Genomic DNA, 17,351 nt, shown 5'->3' on the forward strand with positions numbered 1-17,351 from the left:
TGCGGTTTTCTATTACGGTTTTCCATAGCGCGGTTTTCTATTGCAGTTTTCCATAGCGCGGTTTCTATTGCGGTTTTCCATAGCGCGGTTTTCTATAGTGCAGTTTTCTATTGCGGTTTTCCATAGTGCGGTTTTCCATAATGCGGTTTTCCATAGTGCGGTTTTCCATAGTGCGGTTTTCCATAGTGCGGTTTTCCATAGCGCGGTTTTCTTTTGCGGTTTTCCATAGTGTGGTTTTCTATTGCGGTTTTCTATTGTGGTTTTCTATAGCGCGGTTTTCTATTGCGGTTTTCCATAGTGTGGTTTTCCATAGTGTGGTTTTCCATAGTGCGGTTTTCCATAGCGGTTTTCCATAGTGCGGTTTTCTATTACGGTTTTCCATAGCGCGGTTTTCTATTGCGGTTTTCCATAGTGTGGTTTTTTATTGCGGTTTTCCGTAGCGCGATTTTCTATTGCGGTTTTCCATAGCGCGGTTTTCTATTGCGGTTTTCCATAGCGCGGTTTTCTATTGCGGTTTTCCATAGTGCGGTTTTCTATTACGGTTTTCCATAGCGTGGTTTTCTATTGCGGTTTTCCATAGTGTGGTTTTTTATTGCGGTTTTCCATAGTGTGGTTTTCTATTGCAGTTTTCCATAGCGCGGTTTTCCATAGCGCGGTTTCTATAGTGCGGTTTTGCATAGCGCGATTTCTATTGCAGTTTTCTATAGTGCAGTTTTCCATAGTGCGGTTTCTATAGCGCGGTTTTCTATTGCGGTTTTTCATAGTGCGGTTTTCTATTGCGATTTTCCATAGTGCGGTTTTCTATTGCGATTTTCCATAGTGCGGTTTTCTAGTGCGGTTTTCCATAGTGCGGTTTTCTATTGTGGTTTTCAATAGCGTGGTTTTCTGTTGCGGTTTTCCATAGTGTGGTTTTCTTTTGCGGTTTTCCATAGCGCGGTTTTCTATAGCGCGGTTTTCTATTGCGGTTTTCCATAGTGCGGTTTTCTATTGCGGTTTTCCATAGTGCGGTTTTCTATTGCGGTTTTCCATAGTGCGGTTTCCTATTGCGCGGTTTTCTATTGCGGTTTTCCATAGTGCGGTTTTCCATAGTGCGGTTTTCTATTGTGGTTTTCAATAGCGCGGTTTTCTGTTGCGGTTTTCCATAGTGTGGTTTTCTTTTGCGGTTTTCCATAGCGCGGTTTTCTATTGCGGTTTTCCATCGTGCGGTATTTCATCGCGCGGTTTTCTATAGCGTGGTTTTCCATAGCGCGGTTTTCTATTGTGGTTTTCAATAGCGCGGTTTTCTATTGTGGTTTTCAATAGCGCGGTTTTCTGTTGTGGTTTTCAATAGCGCGGTTTTCTGTTGCGGTTTTCCATAGTGTGGTTTTCTATTGCGGTTTTCTGTTGTGGTTTTCAATAGCGCGGTTTTCTATTGCGGTTTTCCATAGCGTGGTTTTCTATTGCGGTTTTCCATAGTGCGGTTTTTTATTGCGGTTTTCCATAGCGCGGTTTCTATAGTGCGGTTTTCTATAGTGCGGTTTCTATATTGCGGTTTTCCATAGTGCGGTTTTCTATTGTGGTTTTCAATAGCGCGGTTTTCTGTTGCAGTTTTCCATAGTGTGGTTTTCTGTTGCGGTTTTCCATAGCGCGGTTTTCTATTGCGGTTTTCCATCGTGCGGTTTTTCATCGCGCGGTTTTCTATTGCGGTTTTCTATTGCGGTTTTCAATAGCGCGGTTTTCTGTTGCGGTTTTCCATAGCGCGGTTTTCCATAGCGCGGTTTTCTATTGCGGTTTTCCATAGTGCGGTTTTCCATAGTGCGGTTTTCTATTGCGGTTTTCCATAGTGCGGTTTTCCATAGTGCGGTTTTCTATTGCGGTTTTCCATAGCATGGTTTTGTATAGCGCCGTGTTCTATTGCGGTTTTCCATAGCGTGGATTTACATAGTGCGATTTTCTATAGCGGTTTTCTATAGCGTGGTTTTCTATAGCGCGTTTTCCTATTGCGGTTTTCCATAGCGTGGTTTTCCATAGCGCGGTTTTCTATTGCAGTTTTCCATAGCATGGTTTTCTATAGCGCGGTTTTCTATTGCCGTTTTCTGTTGCGGTTTCCTATAGCGTGGTTTTCCATAGCGCGGTTTTCTATTGCGGTTTTCCATAGTGCAGTTTTCTATTACGGTTTTCCATAGCGCGGTTTTCTATTGCGGTTTTCCATAGTGTGGTTTTCTATTGTGGTTTTCCATAGCGCGGTTTTCCATAGCGGTTTTCCATTGTGCGGTTTTCTATTACGGTTTTCCATAGCGCGGTTTTCCATAGCCCGGTTTCTATTGCGGTTTTCCATAGCGCGGTTTTCTATAGTGCAGTTTTCTATTGCGGTTTTCCATAGTGTGGTTTTCCATAGCACGGTTTTCCATAGCACGGTTTTCCATAGCGCGGTTTTCTTTTGCGGTTTTCCATAGTGTGGTTTTCTATTGCGGTTTTCTATTGTGGTTTTCTATAGCGCGGTTTTCTATTGCGGTTTTCCATAGTGTGGTTTTCCATAGTGTGGTTTTCCATAGTGTGGTTTTCCATAGTGTGGTTTTCCATAGTGTGGTTTTCTATTGCGGTTTTCTATAGCGGTTTTCCATAGTGCGGTTTTCTATTAAGGTTTTCCATAGCGCGGTTTTCTATTGTGGTTTTCCATAGTGTGGTTTTCTATTGCGGTTTTCCGTAGCGCGATTTTCCATAGTGCGGTTTTCTATTACGGTTTTCCATAGCGTGGTTTTCTATTGCGGTTTTCCATAGTGCGGTTTTTTATTGCGGTTTTCCATAGTGTGGTTTTCTATTGCAGTTTTCCATAGCGCGGTTTCTATAGTGCGGTTTTGCATAGCGCGATTTCCATAGTGCGGTTTCTATAGCGCGGTTTTCTATTGCGGTTTTCCATAGTGCGGTTTTCTATTGTGGTTTTCAATAGCGCGGTTTTCTGTTGCAGTTTTCCATAGTGTGGTTTTCTGTTGCGGTTTTCCATAGCGCGGTTTTCCATCGTGCGGTTTTCCATCGTGCGGTTTTCCATCGTGCGGTTTTCCATCGTGCGGTTTTCCATCGCGCGGTTTTCTATTGCAGTTTTCCATAGCGGTTTTCTATTGCGGTTTTCAATAGCGCGGTTTTCTGTTGCGGTTTTCCATAGCGCGGTTTTCTATTGCGGTTTTCTATTGCGGTTTTCCATAGTGCGGTTTTCCATAGTGCGGTTTTCCATAGTGCGGTTTTCTATTGCGGTTTTCCATAGTGCGGTTTTCCATAGTGCGGTTTTCTATTGCGGTTTTCCATAGCATGGTTTTGTATAGCGCCGTGTTCTATTGCGGTTTTCCATAGCGCGGTTTTCCATAGTGTGGTTTTACATAGTGCGGTTTTCTATAGCGCAGTTTTCTATAGCGGTTTTCCATAGCGTGGTTTTCCATAGCGCGTTTTCCTATTGCGGTTTTCCATAGCGTGGTTTTCCATAGCGCGGTTTTCTATTGCAGTTTTCCATAGCGTGGTTTTCTATAGCGCGGTTTTCTATTGCCGTTTTCTGTTGCGGTTTCCTATAGCGTGGTTTTCCATAGCGCGGTTTTCTATTGCGGTTTTCCATAGTGCAGTTTTCTATTACGGTTTTCCATAGCGCGGTTTTCTATTGCGGTTTTCCATAGTGTGGTTTTCTATTGTGGTTTTCCATAACGCGGTTTTCCATAGCGGTTTTCCATAGCGGTTTTCCATAGTGCGGTTTTCTATTACGGTTTTCCATAGCGCGGTTTTCCATAGCGCGGTTTTCCATAGCCCGGTTTCTATTGCGGTTTTCCATAGCGCGGTTTTCTATAGTGCAGTTTTCTATTGCGGTTTTCCATAGTGTGGTTTTCTATTGCGGTTTTCCATAGCACGGTTTTCCATAGCGCGGTTTTCTTTTGCGGTTTTCCATAGTGTGGTTTTCTATTGCGGTTTTCTATAGCGCGGTTTTCTATTGCGGTTTTCCATAGTGTGGTTTTCCATAGTGTGGTTTTCCATAGTGTGGTTTTCCATAGTGCGGTTTTCTATTGCGGTTTTCCATAGCGCGGTTTTCTATAGTGTTGTTTTCTACTGCGGTTTTCTATTGCGGTTTTCTATAGCGCGGTTTTCCATGGTGCGGTTTTCCATGGTGCGGTTTTCCATGGTGCGGTTTTCCATGGTGCGGTTTTCCATTGCGCGGTTTTCTATTGCGATTTTCCATAGCGCGGTTTTCTATTGCGATTTTCCATAGTGCGGTTTTCCATAGTACGGTTTTCTATTGCGGTTTTCTATAGCGCGGTTTCCTATTGCGTGGTTTTCTATTGCGGTTTTCTATAGTGTGGTTTTCTATTGCGGTTTTCCATAGCGCGGTTTTGTATAGCGCCGTGTTCTATTGCGGTTTTCTATAGCGCGGTTTTCTATAGCGTGGTTTTCCATAGCGCGGTTTTCTATAGCGCCTTTTTCTATTGAGGTTTTCCATAGCGCGGTTTTCTATAGTGTGGTTTTCTATTGCGGTTTTCTATAGCGCGGTTTTCCATAGTGCGGTTTTCTATTGCGGTTTTCTATTGCGTTTTTCTATAGCGCGGTTTCCTATTGCGGTTTTCCATAGCGTGGTTTTCCATAGCGTGGTTTTCCATAGCGTGGTTTTCTATAGCGCGTTTTTCTATTGAGGTTTTCCATAGCGCGGTTTTCCATAGCGCGGTTTTCCATAGCGCGGTTTTCCATAGCACGGTTTTCCATAGCACGGTTTTCCATAGTGTGGTTTTCCATAGTGTGGTTTTCCATAGTGTGGTTTTCCATAGCGTGGTTTTCTATAGTGTGGTTTTCTATAGCACGGTTTTCCATAGTGCGGTTTTCTATAGCGCGGTTTTCTATTGCGGTTTTCCATAGCGTGGTTTTCCATAGCGCGGTTTCCTATAGCGTGGTTTTCCATAGCGCGGTTTTCTATTGTGGTTTTCCATAGCGTGGTTTTCCATAGCGGTTTTCCATAGTGCGGTTTTCTATTACGGTTTTCCATAGCGCGGTTTTCTATTGCAGTTTTCCATAGCGCGGTTTCTATTGCGGTTTTCCATAGCGCGGTTTTCTATAGTGCAGTTTTCTATTGCGGTTTTCCATAGTGCGGTTTTCCATAATGCGGTTTTCCATAGTGCGGTTTTCCATAGTGCGGTTTTCCATAGTGCGGTTTTCCATAGCGCGGTTTTCTTTTGCGGTTTTCCATAGTGTGGTTTTCTATTGCGGTTTTCTATTGTGGTTTTCTATAGCGCGGTTTTCTATTGCGGTTTTCCATAGTGTGGTTTTCCATAGTGTGGTTTTCCATAGTGTGGTTTTCCATAGTGCGGTTTTCCATAGCGGTTTTCCATAGTGCGGTTTTCTATTACGGTTTTCCATAGCGCGGTTTTCTATTGCGGTTTTCCATAGTGTGGTTTTTTATTGCGGTTTTCCGTAGCGCGATTTTCTATTGCGGTTTTCCATAGCGCGGTTTTCTATTACGGTTTTCCATAGCGCGGTTTTCTATTGCGGTTTTCCATAGTGCGGTTTTCTATTACGGTTTTCCATAGCGTGGTTTCTATTGCGGTTTTCCATAGTGTGGTTTTTTATTGCGGTTTTCCATAGTGTGGTTTTCTATTGCAGTTTTCCATAGCGCGGTTTCTATAGTGCGGTTTTGCATAGCGCGATTTCTATTGCAGTTTTCTATAGTGCAGTTTTCCATAGTGCGGTTTCTATAGCGCGGTTTTCTATTGCGGTTTTTCATAGTGCGGTTTTCTATTGCGATTTTCCATAGTGCGGTTTTCTAGTGCGGTTTTCCATAGTGCGGTTTTCTATTGTGGTTTTCAATAGCGTGGTTTTCTGTTGCGGTTTTCCATAGTGTGGTTTTCTTTTGCGGTTTTCCATAGCGCGGTTTTCTATAGCGCGGTTTTCTATTGCGGTTTTCCATAGTGCGGTTTTCTATTGCGGTTTTCCATAGTGCGGTTTTCTATTGCGGTTTTCCATAGTGCGGTTTCCTATTGCGCGGTTTTCTATTGCGGTTTTCCATAGTGCAGTTTTCCATAGTGCGGTTTTCCATAGTGCGGTTTTCTATTGTGGTTTTCAATAGCGCGGTTTTCTGTTGCGGTTTTCCATAGTGTGGTTTTCTTTTGCGGTTTTCCATAGCGCGGTTTTCTATTGCGGTTTTCCATCGTGCGGTATTTCATCGCGCGGTTTTCTATAGCGTGGTTTTCCATAGCGCGGTTTTCTATTGTGGTTTTCAATAGCGCGGTTTTCTATTGTGGTTTTCAATAGCGCGGTTTTCTGTTGTGGTTTTCAATAGCGCGGTTTTCTGTTGCGGTTTTCCATAGTGTGGTTTTCTATTGCGGTTTTCTGTTGTGGTTTTCAATAGCGCGGTTTTCTATTGCGGTTTTCCATAGCGTGGTTTTCTATTGCGGTTTTCCATAGTGCGGTTTTTTATTGCGGTTTTCCATAGCGCGGTTTTCCATAGCGCGGTTTCTATAGTGCGGTTTTCTATAGTGCAGTTTTCTATAGTGCAGTTTTCCATAGTGCGGTTTCTATAGCGCGGTTTTCTATTGCGGTTTTCCATAGTGCGGTTTTCTATTGTGGTTTTCAATAGCGCGGTTTTCTGTTGCAGTTTTCCATAGTGTGGTTTTCCATAGCGCGGTTTTCCATCGTGCGGTTTTCCATCGTGCGGTTTTCCATCGTGCGGTTTTCCATCGTGCGGTTTTCCATCGCGCGGTTTTCTATTGCAGTTTTCCATAGCGGTTTTCTATTGCGGTTTTCAATAGCGCGGTTTTCTGTTGCGGTTTTCCATAGCGCGGTTTTCTATTGCGGTTTTCCATAGTGCGGTTTTCCATAGTGCGGTTTTCTATTGCGGTTTTCCATAGTGCGGTTTTCCATAGTGCGGTTTTCTATTGCGGTTTTCCGTAGCATGGTTTTGTATAGCGCCGTGTTCTATTGCGGTTTTCCATAGCGCGGTTTTCCATAGTGTGGTTTTACATAGTGCGGTTTTCTATAGCGCAGTTTTCTATAGCGGTTTTCCATAGCGTGGTTTTCTATAGCGCGGTTTTCTATTGCCGTTTTCTGTTGCGGTTTCCTATAGCGTGGTTTTCCATAGCGCGGTTTTCTATTGCGGTTTTCCATAGTGTGGTTTTCTATTGTGGTTTTCCATAACGCGGTTTTCCATAGCGGTTTTCCATAGCGGTTTTCCATTGTGCGGTTTTCTATTACGGTTTTCCATAGCGCGGTTTTCCATAGCGCGGTTTTCCATAGCCCGGTTTCTATTGCGGTTTTCCATAGCGCGGTTTTCTATAGTGCAGTTTTCTATTGCGGTTTTCCATAGTGTGGTTTTCTATTGCGGTTTTCCATAGCACGGTTTTCCATAGCGCGGTTTTCTTTTGCGGTTTTCCATAGTGTGGTTTTCTATTGCGGTTTTCTATTGCGGTTTTCTATAGCGCGGTTTTCTATTGCGGTTTTCCATAGTGTGGTTTTCCATAGTGTGGTTTTCCATAGTGCGGTTTTCTATTGCGGTTTTCCATAGTGCGGTTTTCTATTACGGTTTTCCATAGCGCGGTTTTCTATTGCGGTTTTCCATAGTGTGGTTTTCTATTGCGGTTTTCCGTAGCGCGATTTTCCATAGTGCGGTTTTCTATTACGGTTTTCCATAGCGTGGTTTTCTATTGCGGTTTTCCATAGTGCGGTTTTTTATTGCGGTTTTCCATAGTGTGGTTTTCTATTGCAGTTTTCCATAGCGCGGTTTTCCATAGCGCGGTTTCTATAGTGCGGTTTTGCATAGCGCGATTTCTATAGTGCGGTTTTCTATAGTGCAGTTTTCCATAGTGCGGTTTCTATAGCGCGGTTTTCTATTGCGGTTTTTCATAGTGCGGTTTTCTATTGCGGTTTTCCATAGTGCGGTTTTCTAGTGCGGTTTTCCATAGTGCGGTTTTCTATTGTGGTTTTCAATAGTGCGGTTTTCTATTGTGGTTTTCAATAGCGCGGTTTTCTGTTGCGGTTTTCCATAGTGTGGTTTTCTTTTGCGGTTTTCCATAGCGCGGTTTTCTATTGCGGTTTTCCATCTGGCGGTATTTCATCGCGCGGTTTTCTATAGCGCGGTTTTCTATTGCGGTTTTCCATAGCGTGGTTTTCCATAGCGGTTTTCTATTGTGGTTTTCAATAGCGCGGTTTTCTGTTGTGGTTTTCCATAGCGCGGTTTTCTATTGCGATTTTCCATAGTGCGGTTTTCCGTGGTCCGGTTTTCTATTGCGGTTTTCCATAGCACGGTTTTCTATTGTGGTTTTCAATAGCGCGGTTTTCTGTTGTGGTTTTCAATAGCGCGGTTTTCTGTTGCGGTTTTCCATAGCGCGGTTTTCTATTGCGATTTTCCATAGTGCGGTTTTCCGTGGTCCGGTTTTCTATTGCGGTTTTCCATAGCACGGTTTTCTATTGCGGTTTTCTATAGCGCGGTTTCCTATTGCGGTTTTCCAATTGCGTGGTTTTCCATAGCGCAGTTTTCTATAGCGCGTTTTCCTATTGCGGTTTTCCATAGCGCGGTTTTCTATTGCGGTTTTCCATAGCGTGGTTTTCTATAGCGCGGTTTTCTATTGCGGTTTCCTATAGCGTGGTTTTCCATAGCGTGGTTTTCTATTGCGGTTTTCCATAGTGCGGTTTTCTATTACGGTTTTTCATAGCGCGGTTTTCTATTGCGGTTTTCCATAGTGTGGTTTTCTATTGCGGTTTTCCGTAGCGCGATTTTCCATAGTGCGGTTTTCTATTACAGTTTTCCATAGCGTGGTTTTCTATTGCGGTTTTCCATAGTGCGGTTTTTTATTGCGGTTTTCCATAGTGTGGTTTTCTATTGCAGTTTTCCATAGCGCGGTTTCTATAGTGCGGTTTTGCATAGCGCGATTTCTATAGTGCGTTTTTCTATAGTGCGGTTTTCTATAGTGCAGTTTTCCATAGTGCGGTTTCTATAGCGCGGTTTTCTATTGCGGTTTTTCATAGTGCGGTTTTCTATTGCGGTTTTCCATAGTGCGGTTTTCTAGTGCGGTTTTCCATAGTGCGGTTTTCTATTGTGGTTTTCAATAGTGCGGTTTTCTATTGTGGTTTTCAATAGCGCGGTTTTCTGTTGCGGTTTTCCATAGTGTGGTTTTCTTTTGCGGTTTTCCATAGCGCGGTTTTCTATTGCGGTTTTCCATCTGGCGGTATTTCATCGCGCGGTTTTCTATAGCGCGGTTTTCTATTGCGGTTTTCCATAGCGTGGTTTTCCATAGCGGTTTTCTATTGTGGTTTTCAATAGCGCGGTTTTCTGTTGTGGTTTTCCATAGCGCGGTTTTCTATTGCGATTTTCCATAGTGCGGTTTTCCGTGGTCCGGTTTTCTATTGCGGTTTTCCATAGCACGGTTTTCTATTGTGGTTTTCAATAGCGCGGTTTTCTGTTGTGGTTTTCAATAGCGCGGTTTTCTGTTGCGGTTTTCCATAGCGGGGTTTTCTATTGCGATTTTCCATAGTGCGGTTTTCCGTGGTCCGGTTTTCTATTGCGGTTTTCCATAGCACGGTTTTCTATTGCGGTTTTCTATAGCGCGGTTTCCTATTGCGGTTTTCCAATTGCGTGGTTTTCCATAGCGCAGTTTTCTATAGCGCGTTTTCCTATTGCGGTTTTCCATAACGTGGTTTTCCATAGCGCGGTTTTCTATTGCGGTTTTCCATAGCGTGGTTTTCTATAGCGCGGTTTTCTATTGCGGTTTCCTATAGCGTGGTTTTCCATAGCGTGGTTTTCTATTGCGGTTTTCCATAGTGCGGTTTTCTATTACGGTTTTCCATAGCGCGGTTTTCTATTGCGGTTTTCCATAGTGTGGTTTTCTATTGTGGTTTTCCATTGCGCGGTTTTCCATAGTGCGGTTTCCATAGCGTGGTTTTCTATTACGGTTTTCCATAGCCCGGTTTTCCATAGCCCGGTTTCTATTGCGGTTTTCCATAGCGCGGTTTTCTATAGTGCAGTTTTCTATTGCGGTTTTCCATAGTGTGGTTTTCTATTGCGGTTTTCCATAGCGCGGTTTTCTTTTGCGGTTTTCCATAATGTGGTTTTCTATTGCGGTTTTCTATTGTGGTTTTCTATAGCGCGGTTTTCTATTGCAGTTTTCCATAGTGTGGTTTTCTATTGCGGTTTTCCGTAGCGCAATTTTCCATAGTGCGGTTTTCTATTACGGTTTTCCATAGCGTGGTTTTCTATTGCGGTTTTCCATAGTGCGGTTTTTTATTGCGGTTTTCCATAGTGTGGTTTTCTATTGCAGTTTTCCATAGCGCGGTTTTCCATAGCGCGGTTTCTATTACGGTTTTCTATAGTGCAGTTTTCCATAGTGCGGTTTCTATAGCGCGGTTTTCCATAGTGTGGTTTTCTATTGCGGTTTTCCATAGCGCAGTTTCTATAGTGCGGTTTTCCATAGTGCGGTTTTCCATAGTGCGGTTTTCTATAGTGCGGTTTTCTATAGTGCGGTTTTCTATAGTGCGGTTTTCCATAGTGCGGTTTTCCATAGTGCGGTTTCTATAGCGCGGTTTTCTATTGCGGTTTTCCATAGTGCGGTTTTCTATTGCGGTTTTCCATAGTGCGGGTTTCTATTGCGGTTTTCCATAGTGCGGTTTTCCATAGTGCGGTTTTCCATAGTGCGGATTTCCATAGTGCAGTTTTCCATAGTGGTTTTCAATAGCGCGGTTTTCTGTTGCGGTTTTCCATAGTGTGGTTTTCTTTTGCGGTTTTCCATAGCGCGGTTTTCTATTGCGGTTTTCCACCGTGCGGTATTTCATCGCGTGGTTTTCCATAGCGCGGTTTTCTGTTGCGGTTTTCCATAGCGCGGTTTTCTATTGCGGTTTTCTATTGTGGTTTTCCATAGCGCGGTTTTCTGTTGCGGTTTTCCATAGTGCGGTTTTCTATTGTGGTTTTCTGTTGTGGTTTTCTGTTGCGGTTTTCTATTGTGGTTTTCTGTTGCGGTTTCCTATAGCGCGGTTTTCTATTGCGGTTTTCCATAGCGCGGTTTTCTATTGCGGTTTTCCATAGCGCGGTTTTCCATATTGCGGTTTTCCATAGTGCGGTTTTTTTATTGCGGTTTTCCATAGTGTGGTTTTCCATAGTGCGGTTTTTTTATTGCGGTTTTCCATAGTGTGGTTTTCCATACTGCGGTTTCCTATTGCGGTTTTTCATGGCGTGGTTTTTCATAGCGCGGTTTTCCATAGCGCGGTTTTCCATAGCGCGGTTTTCCATAGCGCGGTTTTCCATAATGCGGTTTTCCATAGCGCGGTTTTCTATTGCGGTTTTCTATTGTGGTTTTCTATTGCGGTTTTTTAATGTGGTTTTCCATAGCGCGGTTTTCTATTGTGGTTTTCTGTTGCGGTTTTCCATAGCGCGGTTTTCTATTGCGGTTTTCCATAGCGCGGTTTTCTATTGCGGTTTTCTGTTGCGGTTTTCCATAGTGCGGTTTTCTATTGCGGTTTTCCATCGTGCGATTTTCTATTGCGGTTTTCCATAGCGCGGTTTTCTATTGTGGTTTTTAATTGCGGTTTTCTATTGTGGTTTTCCATAGCGCGGTTTTCTATTGTGGTTTTCTGTTGCGGTTTTCCATAGCGCGGTTTTCTATTGTGGTTTTCTGTTGCGGTTTTCCATAGCGCGGTTTTCTGTTGCGGTTTTCCATAGTGCGGTTTTCCATAGTGCGGTTTTCCATAGCGCGGTTTTCCATAGTGTGGTTTTCTATTGCGGTTTTCCATAGTGCAGTTTCTATTGCGGTTTTCCATAGTGCGATTTTCTATTGCCGTTTTCCATAGTGTGGTTTTCTATTGTGGTTTTCTGTTGCGGTTTTCCATAGTGCGGTTTTCTATTGCGGTTTTCCATAGCGCGGTTTTCTATTGTGGTTTTTAATTGCGGTTTTCTATTGTGGTTTTCCATAGCGCGGTTTTCTATTGTGGTTTTCTGTTGCGGTTTTCCATAGCGCGGTTTTCTATTGTGGTTTTCTGTTGCGGTTTTCCATAGTGCGGTTTTCTGTTGCGGTTTTCCATAGTGCGGTTTTCTATTGCGGTTTTCCATAGCGCGGTTTTCTATTGTGGTTTTCTGTTGCGGTTTTCCATAGCGCGGTTTTCCATAGTGTGGTTTTCTATTGCGGTTTTCCATAGTGCGGTTTTCCATAGTGCAGTTTCTATTGCGGTTTTCCATAGTGCGATTTTCTATTGCGGTTTTCCATAGTGCAGTTTTCTATTGTGGTTTTCCATAGTGCGATTTTCCATAGCGCAGTTTTCTATAGTGCGGTTTTCTATAGTGCGGTTTTCCATAGTGCGGTTTCTATTGCGGTTTTCTATAGTGCGATTTTCCATAGCGCAGTTTTCTATAGTGCGGTTTTCTATAGTGCGGTTTTCTATAGTGCGGTTTTCTATAGTGCGGTTTTCCATAGTGCGGTTTTCTATTGTGGTTTTCCACAGCGCGGTTTTCTATAGTGCGGTTTTCTATAGTGCGGTTTTCTATAGTGCGGTTTTCCATAGTGCGGTTTTCTATAGTGCAGTTTTCTATTGCGGTTTTCCATAGTGCGGTTTCTTTTGCGGTTTTCTATAGTGTGATTTTCCATAGCGCAGTTTTCCATAGTGCGGTTTTCCATAGTGTGGTTTTCTTTTGCGGTTTTCCATAGCGCAGTTTTCTATTGCGGTTTTCCATCGTGCGGTTTTCCATCGTGCGGTTTTTCATTGCGCGGTTTTCCATAGTGGTTTTCTTTTGCGGTTTTCCATAGTGCAGTTTTCTATTGTGCGTTTTTCTATTGCGGTTTTCCGTAGCGCGGTTTTCTATTGCGCGGTTTACTGTAGCATGAGGTTGTATAGGAACACAACTATCACACTATCGCAGAACATCCTGTATTAGCTACATGGAGATGCTGGACAAACTTGGATTGCTTTAGCTGGAGTGTCGGAGGCTGAGGGCTGACCTGACAGAAGTGTATAAAATTATGAGGGACATGGTGGATAATCAGAGTCTTTTTCCCAGGGTGAAAATATCCAAATCTAGCGGTCTTAGGTTTAAGGAGAGAGGAGAGTTTAACTGAGATGAGGCTGTGGGTGCCTGGAATGTGCTTCCAGGGGAGGTGGTAGGAGCAGATAGTACAGCAATGTTGAGGTTAGATTAGATTCCCTACAGTGTGGAAACAGGCCCTACGGCTCAACAAGTCCACACCGACCCTCCAAAGTGAAACCCACCCAAACCCATTCCCCTACCCTATATTTACCCCTGACTAATGGCATCTAACAGTACAGGCAATTTTAGCATGTCCAATTCACCTGACCTGCACATCTTTGGATTGTGGGAGGGAACCAGAGCACCCAGAGGAAACCCACGCTGACATGGGGAGAATGTACAAACTTCACACAGACAGGCAGGAATCGAACCCAGGACCCTGGTGCTGTGAGGCAGCCGTGCTAACCACTGAGCACCCATAAAGGCATTTAGACAGAGACATGAACGGGCACGGAATAGAGGGAAATGGAACATGTGCAGGCAGTTAGCATTAGTTTAGAATGGCATCATGATGGGCCAAAGGGCCTGTTCCAAGGCTGTACTGTTCTATGTTTTATGAAAATAGAATTTGATACAAAATATTCCCATTTGTGGAGGAGACCAGAAATTGGCTCTGTCAGAGTCATTGCATGAGTCCTTAATCAGTGGGGTGGTCAGGTGGAAATCTCTTTCCCGAGAGAGGGGTGTGAGTGTGGAATTCTGCTGGATGGAGTGATTGTCACCAATCAAATACATTTAAAACTGCAGAAACACAGGAGTTTGGAAAGGAAAAAGGATTGTATTGAGGGAATGAGATGAAAATTCCAGCATGGACCATTGGGCTGAATAGCCTGTTTCTGTAATTTGAAATCAATGTGATTCTGTGTATGTGTGTACGAGTTCACTAACCGGGATAGAGCTGGGAGGGGGTTATGTTCGACATTGTTGATCTGATTACCATGCTGCGGTCTAGTCTGGGATGATGGGCAGGCTGCAGAGTTAGGAATTGCTTCTGGTTAACTGTGTCTGTCTGTCTGTGATACAGCTCCTCGAGGGATATCCTCCAGCTCACAGACACAATGGCAGCAGAACTGCAAGGGTTACTCGGCCATGACGATCAGGTGGCTGCAACCTGGCAACGTGTCCAACAAGAAACGGAGGGCCGCCTGAAGCTTCTAGAAGATTCTCTCGTGCAAGGCTTGGCATCACAGGTCAGTGCATCCCATCATCTCAAAAGAAAATTGAAAGCAATGACCTCTCCAATGTTGTAAGGCCCTGTGCGTAAGGATGCTTACCGAATACTGAGAGGCCTGGACAGAGTGGACATGGAGAGTCCACAAGTCGGAGGGACTAGGACCCGAGGGCACAGCCACAGAGGCAATCCTTTGGAACTATGAAGAGGTGGAATTTCTTCAGCCAGAGAGTGGGGAATCTGTGGAACTCATTGGTGCAGAGAGCTGTGGAGGTCAAGTCATTGAACGTGTTTCAGACAGAGGTAGATCGGTTCTTGATTAGAAAATGGGTGAAAGGTTTTAGGAATAAGGCAGGAGAATGGGTTTGAGAAACATATCAGCCAGGAGTGAATGACAAAGATGGACCGAATGGCCTAACCCTGTTCCTGTAATTCATGGTGTTCTGGTCAGGCTGGGATGCTCTCTGATGATGTGAAATTGATGTGTTCACAAGTTTATCACATCTCACCAGATATTTTAAATGGATCTAGTCCCATTTGCCAGCACTTGGCCCATATCCCTCTGAACCCTTCCTATTTATGTACCTGTCCAGATGCCCTTTAAATGTTGTAATTGTACCAACTTCCACTGGCAGCTCATTCGATACAGGTACTACTCTGTGTGAACAAGTTGCCCCTAGGTCCCTTTTAAATCTTTTCCCTGTCACCCTATACCTATGCCCTCTAGTTATAGAGTCATAGAGATGTACAGTACGGAAACAGACCCTTCGGTCCAACCCGTCCATGCCGACCAGATATCCCAACCCAATCTAGTCCCACCTGCCAGCACCCGGACCATAGCCCTCCAAACCCTTCCTATTTATATATCTATCCAGATGCCTCTTAAATGTTGCAATTGTACCAGCCTCCACCACATCCTCTGGCAGCTCATTCTATACACGTACCACCCTCTGCGTGAAAAGGTTGCCCCTTAGGTCTCTTTTATATCTTTCCCCTCTCACCCTAAACCTCTAGTTCTGGATTCCCTGACCCCAGGAAAAAGACTTTGTCTATTTATCCTATCCATGCCCCTCATAATTTTATAAACCTCTATAAGGTCACCCCTCAGCCTCTGATGCTCCAGGGAAAACAGCCCCAGCCTGTTCAGCCTCTCCCTCTAACTCAAATCCTCCAACCCTGGCAACATCCTTGTAAATCTTTTCTGAACCCTATCAGGTTTCACAACATCCTTTCTATTGCAGAGAGACCAGAATTGTATGCAGTATTCCAAAAGTGGCCTAACTAATGTCTGGTACAGCAGCAATATGACCTCCCAACTTCTTTACTCAATGCACTGACTAGTAAAGGCGATTGTATCAAATGCTACCTTCACTATTCTATCTACCTGTGACTCCATTTCAAGGAACCTTCATGCCAAGGTCTCTTTGTTCAGTAACACTCCCCAGGACCTTACAGTTATGTGCACGTGACAGAGAAAGGTAGCACACAAATGCAGCAGGGAATCAGGACGTTGAATGGAACATTGGCCCATATTTCAAGAAGTTGGAGTATAAGAGTAGGGAAGTCTTACTGCAACTGGACAAGGGGCTGGGGAGATCACATCAGGAGCACTGTGAGCAGTTTTGGTTCCTTTATTTAGGAAAAGATACAATTTCATTGGAAACAGTTCAGAGAAGGTTTACTCAGATGACCCCGGGTATGGAGGGATGTCTTATGAACAAAGGTTAAACTGGTTGACTCTCTACTTATTGAGATTTAGAAGAATGAGAGATGACCACACAGAAATATTTAGGATTCTTAGGAAGTTTGACAGGGTCAATGCAGAGAGGATGTTTCCCCTCATGAGAGAGTCTAGGACCAGAGGGCACTGTCTCAGAAGAAAGGGCTGTGAACTTCAGACAGAGATGAGGAGGACTTTCTTCTCTCTGAGGGTTGAGAGTCCTTGGGAACTCCGTTGCACAGAGCACTGTGGAGGCAGAGTCCCTGTGTATAGATAGATCAATTCTGAGACAGATTCTTGATCAACAGGAGAATCAATGGGGAGAGGTCAGGAAAATGGACGTGAGGAATGTTGTTCAGCTCTTGAATAGTCTACTCCTGTTCCTTGCAGCCTAATGGTTTTCACACTCCTACTCAGTCTTGTATCCCCTATCTCTGTAACCCCCTCCAGCCCCTACACCCCCTCCCTATCTCTGTAACCCCCTCCAGCCCCTACACTCCCTCCCTATCACTGTCACCCCCTCCAGCCCCTACACTCCCTCCCTATCACTGTCACCCCCTCCAGCCCCTACACTCCCTCCCTATCACTGTCACCCCCTCCAGCCCCTACACCCCTCCCTATCACTGTCACCCCCTCCAGCCCCTACACCCCTCCCTATCACTGTCACCCCCTCCAGCCCCTACACTCCCTCCCTATCTCTGTAACCCCCTCCAGCCCCTACACCCCCTCCCTATCACTGTAACCCCCTCTAGCCACTACACTCCTCCCTATCACTGTCACACCCTTCCAGCCCCTACACTCCTCCCTATCTCTGTAACCCCCTACATCCCTCCCTATCACTGTCACCCCCTCCAGCCCCTACACCCCTTCCCTATCACTGTAACCCCCTCTAGCCACTACACTCCTCCCTATCACTGTCACCCCCTCCAGCCCCTACACCCCTCCCTCTCTCTGTAACCCCATTCAGCGCCTACACCCCCTCCCTATCTCTGTAACCTCCTCCAGCCCCTACACTCCCTCCCTATCTCTGTAACCTCCTCCAGCCCCTACACCCCCTCCCTATCTCTAATGTCCTCCAGCCCCTACACCCCCTCCCTATCTCTGTCACTTCCTCCAGCCCCTACACCCCCTCCCTTTCTCTGTGGCCTCCTCCAGCCCCTACACCCCCTCCCTATCTCTAATGTTCTCCAGCCCCTATACCCCCTCCCTATCTCTGTCACTTCCTCCAGCCCCCATACCCCTCCCTATCTCTGTCACCGCCTCCAGCCCCTATACCCCCTCCCTATCTGTAACCCCCTCCAGCCCCTACACCCCCTCCCTATCTCTGTCACACACTCCATCCCCTACACCCCCTCCCTATCTCTGTCACACCTTCCAGCCCCTACACCCCCTCCCTATCTCTGTAACCTCCTCCAGCCCCTACACTCCTCCCTATCACTGTAACCCCCTACACCCCCTCC

At 44.9% G+C, this 17,351-nt stretch overlaps 1 protein-coding gene across 6 annotated transcripts in view; it reads left to right on the forward strand.

Moving 5' to 3' along the window:
• The window catches only part of LOC140476049 (uncharacterized), a 452,737-nt gene that overhangs the window by 273,557 nt on the left and 161,829 nt on the right, over window positions 1-17,351 (forward strand). For all 6 annotated transcript variants that reach the window (XM_072568002.1, XM_072568006.1, XM_072568005.1 and 3 more), the window contains one exon: window positions 14,025-14,190. In XM_072568002.1, coding sequence (XP_072424103.1) covers window positions 14,025-14,190 — 166 coding nt within the window. The remainder of the gene's footprint in view (window positions 1-14,024; window positions 14,191-17,351) is intronic.

Source organism: Chiloscyllium punctatum, chromosome 4 (assembly GCF_047496795.1).
Source record: "Chiloscyllium punctatum isolate Juve2018m chromosome 4, sChiPun1.3, whole genome shotgun sequence".
Classification (NCBI taxonomy): Eukaryota; Metazoa; Chordata; class Chondrichthyes; order Orectolobiformes; family Hemiscylliidae; genus Chiloscyllium; species Chiloscyllium punctatum.